This window comes from Oryx dammah, unplaced genomic scaffold (genome assembly GCF_014754425.2).
Source record: "Oryx dammah isolate SB20612 unplaced genomic scaffold, SCBI_Odam_1.1 HiC_scaffold_11157, whole genome shotgun sequence".
Classification (NCBI taxonomy): Eukaryota; Metazoa; Chordata; class Mammalia; order Artiodactyla; family Bovidae; genus Oryx; species Oryx dammah.
The window spans coordinates 1,747-9,596 of record NW_024080550.1 but is presented as its reverse complement, the minus strand read 5'-3'; the positions used below and the strand labels follow the sequence as shown (position 1 = coordinate 9,596).

Genomic DNA, 7,850 nt, shown 5'->3' with positions numbered 1-7,850 from the left:
TGTCAGAAATCAAGACAGTAAGGAGCAGCTGAGCCACTGCCATGGCTTCAGGAATCCTGATGAACATCCAAGAGGAAGTGACCTGCCCCGTTTGCCTGGAGCTTCTGACAGAACCCGTGAGCCTTGACTGTGGCCACAGCTTCTGTCAAGCCTGTATCACTGCAAACAACAAGGAATCCACAATTGCCCAAGAGGGGAAGCAAAGCTGCCCTGTCTGCAGAGTTAGTTTTGAGCCTGGGAACCTGCGGCCTAACAGGCATGTGGCCAATATAGTGCAGAGGCTCCGAGAGGTTAAGGTGAGCCCAGAGGTGGAGCAAGAGAGAAATCTCTGTGCTCACCATGGAGAGAAGCTCCAGCTCTTCTGTGAGCAGGATGGGAAGGTCATTTGTTGGCTTTGTGAGCGATCTCAGGAGCACCGAGGTCACAACACATTCCTCATGGAGGAGATTGCACCACAGTACCAGGTAAGAGACCAAAATGGAGAAAAAAGCAGAGCAGGAAATGGTACTTGAGGGAAATCTCTACTTTGCATTGGACTTTAATTACCTGGCTACCAGGGACTTGAGGCCTGTGATCTCTTTTCTTCGTATGCCTACCTTCTGACATGTGAAGAAAATTTCTGTGCATTCCACCCAAGTATAAGCAAACAAATGGACTCTTAGGCAGAAGTAGACATTCATGTCCCTTGTGCTAGTGTGTGGACATCTGGGGCCGAGAGAAGCTCTCATACCCTTTTGAACATGATAGGTAACTAGGACACTGGGTGGAATGAGGTGTAAGTTTTTCTTTCTTACAGAATCAAGTTTCTTCCAGAACAAAGAGATCCAGTCTTCTCTTGGTGAGGGGGCGGTGACTCCTATATCTTGAGTCTCAGAGAACACATTCAACATCAAGGTCTTCTTCCAAGTCACAGATTCTAGTCACTTTCACATTTTTTGTAAAGTCTATTCTCTTTGAAAATCAGCCTTATTTATCCACTATAGTGATGCTGAGAAAGCCTATATCTTGACAATGATGTGATTCTTTTCTCACAGAAAATGCTCCAATCGTGTCTGCAGAGACTGAACGGGAAAATACAGGAAGCTGAGGAGTTGGAAATTAAAGTCAGAGAAGAGATGTCTACTTGGAAGGTATGAGGAGACGCTTCCTGAGAAAGTTAGACAGGTATCTATGCAGGACCTTAGGTTGGTCACAAGGAGCTGCCTTTTTCTTTGTACCATGACAGTTCAGTCATTTGGCTCATCTTTTCTTCAGCCTTCCAGTAATCGGTGTGGTATTAAAAAGTGACCATATCACAAATAAACACAAACACTGGAGGGGGAGTATCTATAGAGAGGGTCTCTCTGATGAGGATGGCTAGGGAAGTTTATATTCCATTCTTAGCATGTTTATTAGTCTTCTCAGGGAGATATCTGACAAGGGCTCCTGGTTCTGTCCTCAGTGTTCAACTTTTTGGGAGAGGGTGGTAGGAGGGGGTCAGGAGTCATGGAGGGAGGCATGAGCATCCTGGACAGATGTGTGAAGGCTGCCCACACCCAGAGATCCCATTTGGCTCTGAGTTGTCCTCAACAGTGCAGACTTGGGACCATTATTTTGAAATATGGTGTAGAGGAAGTATATAAACAAAGTCAGCTACCCCAAATATTGCTTTCCTCTTTCTATTTTACTTCCTCGTCGGCTTCCCTGATAGTTCAATTGGTGAAGAATCCACCTGCAATGCAGGAGACCACATTTCAATTCCTGGGTTGGGAAGGTCCCCTGGAGAAGGGATAGGCTACCCACTCCAGTATTCTTGGGTTTCCCTTATAGCTTAGCTGGTAACGAATCCACTTACAGTGCAGGAGACCTGGGTTCAATCCTTAGGTTGGGAAGATCCCCTGGAGAAGGGAAAGGCTACCCACTCCAGTATTCTGGCCTAGAGAATTCCATGGACTATACAGTCCATGGGGTTGCAAAGAGTCAGTCATGACTGAGAGACTTTCACTCCTTGTGGGAACGTCCCAAGCACAATAGTTATTTTTCTGGTTCCCAGTCCCAGGTCACTGGTCCAAGTACCTCTCTCTGTCTTTTTCTCATTCCCTAAGACTCAAATACAAAAGGAGATACAAAGTGTGCAGGGAGAGTTTACACAACTAAGACAAATCCTGGACAGTGAGGAGGCGAAGGAACTGAGAAAACTGAAGGATGAGTTGGGAGTTATTCTCAAAGAGCTGGCAGAATCTGAGAATGATCTGGTCCAAGAGAAGCTGTTGGTGAACAACCTCATTTCAGATGTGGAGCACCATTTGCAGGGATCAACAATGGAGCTGCTGCAGGTAAGACTTGGAAAGGAACCCCAGCATCTGAGGCATGAGAGCAATATGTTCCTGTGATCCTTCTGATGCCCTCGCGGAGGTTGCTTTGACCCTGCAATATACCTTCTCTGCATCTATTTCAGAGGTTGTAAGAATAACTGAATTATTCAATGTAGGAATAACAAGGGAAAGTTCTATTTTTATTGTTATCAAGCTCATTGCAAACCCTTCACTGTCCAGAGCAGATTGATTGTGTCAGTGATTTTCATAAGCCCTTGTTTTCTGTGATCCAGTGCTAAACATTTATCAAGAGCCTTTTCGTGATTCAGATTATCACAGACAAATTCACTTCACATTCCAAGAAGTTTTTTTTTTTCTCAATGTGCTGATATTCTCTACCTTTTTTCTGTTTTTGAAGACTGTTTACAAAGAACTGTTATTTATCTTTAAATACACAATATAATTTACCAGCATTGCCATTTTACTCTGGGTTTTTCTTATTGGAAAAGTTTAAAATATACATATTGTTTTCTTTCTTTTTTACTTGTATTAAGATTATTTAGATTTTTGCAACCTGTTAGTCCTTTATTGTATATTTTTGTAGGAACTTGTCTATCCTAAGGTGTCTGGTGTGTAAACATAAAGTTAGTTATAACAATTGCTTATTGTACCTTTAGTATCTATAGTACCCAGAGCAAAGTCCCTTTTTGTATTTCAGATTTTGCTCTTTCATTTTTTCCCCCAATCCTTTTAGTTATTTTTGTCAACTATATTCATTCTTTTCAAAAGCATTGTTTCATTGATTTTGTGTATTTTGTAAATTTTCTTATGCATTTATCTCTGCTCTCACCTGTATTGTTTTGTGTGTTTGTACACTTTTGAGTGTGCATGTGTGATGTGTGCGTGTGTGTGTGCACTGTTTTTTAATAACTTCTCTTTCCTAGTAGATCATTGATTTGAGAGCATCTTAATAAGATAAGCAGCAGTGTCTTAGTTGTTTTCCATTCATTTTGATTTAGTGTTTGTTTTTATTCAGATAAACTTATTTTCCTATTTCCTATGCAATTTCTTTTTGTTAAAACATAGATATTTGAAGGTGCGTTGTTAATTAGTAATACTTGGTGATTTTTGAATTTTACTTCTGCTGTAGATTTCAAATTTAATTCAATGTAATCAGAGAATATATATTTTATTCCTTTAAACTTTTAAATTCACTGATAATTGTTTATAGCCTCAGATATCATATGTCAAGAAAAATGTACATATGAAAAGATTGTGTATTCTCCATTCATTGGGTGAAATGGTCTATAGATGTCAGGTCAAGTTGGTAGACTGTATTGTCCATGTCTTCTAAAATTGGGTGGTTTCCATGTAAACTGCTCTCTCATTGAGAGTGAGTTGAAATCTGCAACTGCTATTGTTCAATTCTGCATTTTTCCTTTTAATTTTGCTTGGTGAATTGTAAAGCTCTGTTTTTAGGTGTATGCACATGTATAACATGTATAATTGGTTTATCTTTTTGATGTACTAAACCTCTTATCATTATAAAATTATCCTCTCATTCATTCATAATTTTTATTGCTCTAAAGTCAATTTTTTTCTGATAATAATATAAAAACTTGAAATCATTAGAGCTTGCATGATCCATAGTTTTTCTCTTTTTACTTCTGCCTATTTGTATCTTTAAGTCTAAAATACATCTCTTATAAGTGACAATCACTAATTCTTACTTGTTATCCCATGCAACAATCTTAACTTTTTAATTGGGGTATTAAGATGATAGCTTTAATACAAATACTGATATAGCTGTATTTAAACTTCACTATTTGCTTTCTATTTGGCTACTGTAGTTTTCATTCTTCTCTTTTTTCTTAACTAGCTTCTTTTGTGTTAAACAAATATTCCTGGTATAAAATTTTGAGCTTTCCTATTTTCTAACTGTATTAAAACAAATATTTTCCCCCCTGTGGTTGCTCTAGTGATTACAGTGTTTCCTATCCTACCATGATCTATTTCACACTAAAACTAACTTATTTTCAGTAAATACAGAGCCTTCCTGTAACATTGCTTCATTCCTTTCCAGCAACAACACAATGATGGTTTCACTATGGACACTTGATTCTATGTAAACTAATCACTGCAGGCTTCTGAACTTTTGGTTACCCTGGAAGGGAAAGTTCTCTTCTGGAGTTTATATCAGGAGATTCATTTTCTCTTTAAACTGAGAAAATAAATTCAGTAGAGGTGGAATGAATAGAATTGGCGAAAGCCACAAGCCAGCTTCTGATGACAAGGTTTGGGCTTAAGAATTAGACTTTGAATAAATTTGCAATTGACCCCCCCCACCATGATTTATTTTCTTTCTACTTATTCTAATTTTGCTTAATTTTTGTGATACACACACAAGAGCTTTTACACAGAGAATTTTTATAAAAACCACTGGTTGCTCTTGTTTTTGTTGACATGGAGGAAATAAAGCTTCATGAAAAAGAGATCAGATAAAATGGTGCATATCTATTCTAACTAATAAACTAATAATATATGTGATGATTAAGAAGATCACATGGCTAAAAACTGTTAAGCCATGGACTAAGCAGACTCAGACTACAGTACAGATAAAGGCTCTAGTTTTTGGATGGTGACTGAATGCATATTGGTAACATTATGCAAATGGGGTACAAGAGAGGAGACAATCTGGTTGATGAGTAGTAAGTTACATATTAGACATCCTAAGTTACTGATTCCTGTGGCTTATGTTTAACCGAATATATTAACAAGCATTTAAGAGACAAAGCTGAGTGAAACTAAGGCATTAGAAATCAACTGTACTTGTGTGTATGCTGGATTTAAGAGACTGTGAGATCACTTATAGTGTATAAAATGAGATGAGAGAGACCAAAAGACCACCTACAATCATACATTTGTTTGCTTGTACTCTCAACAAGTGCAGTATACATAGCTTGAGGAATATTAGGATTATGAATTCATCTTTGATGCTCCAAAGCCTGGTTTAATGCTTGGCAAATAATAATACATCACTGTGCACTTTTGTTGGATAAATGGAAGAACTGTGAATTATTCAAATCATCTCATGGGTCACCAAACTTACAAGCTTTTTGTTTTTCCCATAAATATGTCTCATCTCCAGATACTGGAAGTCTCCCTCATGCTTCTACAAGGGTCAAAGCCTTTTACCTTTTGGGAATTTTGACAACATGGCATGTGTCTTCTGGAATGACTGGCTTCACTCTCGTCTCTACTTTTTGGCTCTCACATTGAGACCATTTTTATTCCCACAATTGATGGCTGATGGGGATGTGAATAAGCTTGGGAAGTGGGGAGACTTATTACTTTTTGACTCATGTTTTCTCTTTTCTCACTAGGATGTGAATGTTATCCTGAAAAGGTATGTGTGGGAAACCAGAGATAGTCCATTGATGCTGTGAAAATAAAATAAATCCCTTACAGTTATCTGATAGCCAATTAGGATAAAACAATGCTCAAGACAGAAAAATGGATGATAGTCTTATTTTTAATTTCTATTCATACATCAGGGCTAGATTGTTTTATAAACATTAATAATGGACTGGATTCTATATTAGAGAATACTGATTGTGGGAAGTTGCAGAGTTTGGGTCAGTACCAGTATTAAGAACAAGGCAGTACAGTATCAGATCCCCATGACTTCATAAATTTAATTCACACTGTGTGTCAATATGCAACTCAGGTTCCCATATTTAGTAGGTGCTTGACTTGTCATATGAAGGTTGAGTCTTCTTTTCCCACCAAATACCTAGAATTGGAGACAACTCCTTTCTATTTTAATTTCTGCTCCCAGAAGAGACAAAGTCCCTGTATGTTTTTTGGCTTAGGTTTCCAAAAACAGATCTGAACCTCAAGGGATGTTTTGGCCCTGGAGCAAACTATTGATCAATCTTGGTCACATACTTTAGAATCCAGAACAGAAAGGTAACATTGTGTCTGAATTTGCACCTACATGGCAGCATCAAGATCTCTCCAATCATATGAAAGTCAGACTACTTTGTTTATTATTCATAATGTCTTCTTTTCCAAGGGTTTGTAATTATTCCTAGGGATTATGAAATCTCAGGGTATTCTGAGAGCCTCTCTATTGAATAGCAGTCTTTGAAGATCTTGGGGCTCTAGAGAGTGTTCTCATACCTGGTATGTCTCAAATACCCAGGAGCCAGATTCGGCAACCTCACTTTCTGACTCCTTCCTGGAAACACATATCTGTGCAGGGAATGTTCCACAAATTATTGTTTTTAAATACCAAAGTTTTGTTTTATTAAATCCATTGCTTCATATAATTTCATATGATCCCTAGGAGGTAGAGTGTGGTGGGTTAATGATTTCATTATAGAAGGAAGAAATTCCCCTTCTGACATTTTAAGACCATCCAAGTCACAGAGAGGGTAGCTGGGAAGGTAGACATGAACACGTTCTTTCTTGCTCCAAGATCAGGCATCCACTCTCCTCTTTCCCAAGGTCTCCAGGGAAGACAATTCAAGCCCATAAACAGGGTGAACATATAGCAAGCCAGTGGTTTAGAGGGGAAAAAAAATCACATCTGTGAGCACCAAATTTGTCTTCCCTAGGAGTGAAACCGTGCCTCTGAAGAAGCCAAAAACTTTCCCCAAGGAACAGAGGAGAGTGTTTCGAGCTCCTGATCTGAGAGAGATACTGCGTGTTTAACGGTGAGGAATGCTACCCAAGTGGGTGTAGGAGGGCTTCTCTGATGGAGGGAAAAAGGGTAGGAGGTACTTTAAGCCATGTTTTCCCTCCCAACACATGCAAACATATTTCTTTTCCAGTCAAGTCATTCTAAAGATCCCTTTCAAAATGTCACAAGAAAACGACATCATTACCCTAACCCAAGCCTATATTTTTCAACAGATCAGGTGACCCCGAATTCTCCCAAGAGTGCAAATGTCATTTCTCCGGATCAGGGACAAGTGAGATCTGCATCCAGGGCCCGAGTCTATGCTGCATTGGGATCCATTACAGGATTGTGATGTCCTGGGCTCCCCAGTTATCACATCAGAGGGACATTACTGAGAGGTAGAAGTGTCAAAGAAAAGTGCCTGGATCCTGGGGATGCTGTTGCTGTTAAGTCACTTCAGTCGTGTCCGAATCTGTGCGACCCCATAGACGGCAGCCCACCAGGCTCCCCCGTCCCTGGGATTCTCCAGGCACGAACACCGGAGTGGGTTGCCATTTCCTTCTCCAATGCATGAAAGTGAAAAGTGAAAGTGAAGTCGCTCATTCGTGTCCGACCCTTAGCGATTCCATGGACTGCAGGCTTCCAGACTCCTCTGTCCCTGGGATTTTTCAGGCAAGAGTACTGGAGTGGGTTGCCATTGCCTTCTCCGGGATCCTGGGGTTATGTGGTGAAAAATGTGAAGATATCATGAAGTTACCATTACAACTTGGAAATTGTGGAAATAGAAATTTTCAAAATGTTTATTCAAGATATGAACCTAATAATGGAAATTATGGAAATTGTCAAAATGTTTATTCAAGATATCAACCTAA

The 7,850-nt window shown here is 39.2% G+C and overlaps 1 protein-coding gene and 1 long non-coding RNA gene across 4 annotated transcripts in view; one reads left to right on the top strand and one right to left on the bottom strand.

Annotated features, from left to right (window-relative positions):
• Positions 1-7,850, bottom strand: part of LOC120860665 — an 8,026-nt gene that overhangs the window by 90 nt on the left and 86 nt on the right. The window lies entirely within an intron of this gene.
• Positions 1-7,850, top strand: part of LOC120860663 (tripartite motif-containing protein 5-like) — a 7,867-nt gene extending 17 nt beyond the window's left edge. Inside the window, exons 1-6 of one of the 3 annotated variants that reach the window (XM_040236418.1) lie at positions 1-464; positions 1,035-1,130; positions 2,085-2,315; positions 5,678-5,700; positions 6,914-7,012; positions 7,212-7,850. The exon at positions 1-464 is cut by the window's left edge and continues 17 nt beyond it. In XM_040236418.1, coding sequence (XP_040092352.1) covers positions 42-464; positions 1,035-1,130; positions 2,085-2,315; positions 5,678-5,700; positions 6,914-7,010 — 870 coding nt within the window. In that variant the 5' untranslated portion in view covers positions 1-41 and the 3' untranslated portion in view covers positions 7,011-7,012; positions 7,212-7,850. Of the gene's footprint in view, positions 465-1,034; positions 1,131-2,084; positions 2,316-5,442; positions 6,872-6,913; positions 7,013-7,211 lie in introns of those variants that run through there. The other 2 variants (XR_005720402.1, XM_040236419.1) reach the window with 2 other exon arrangements.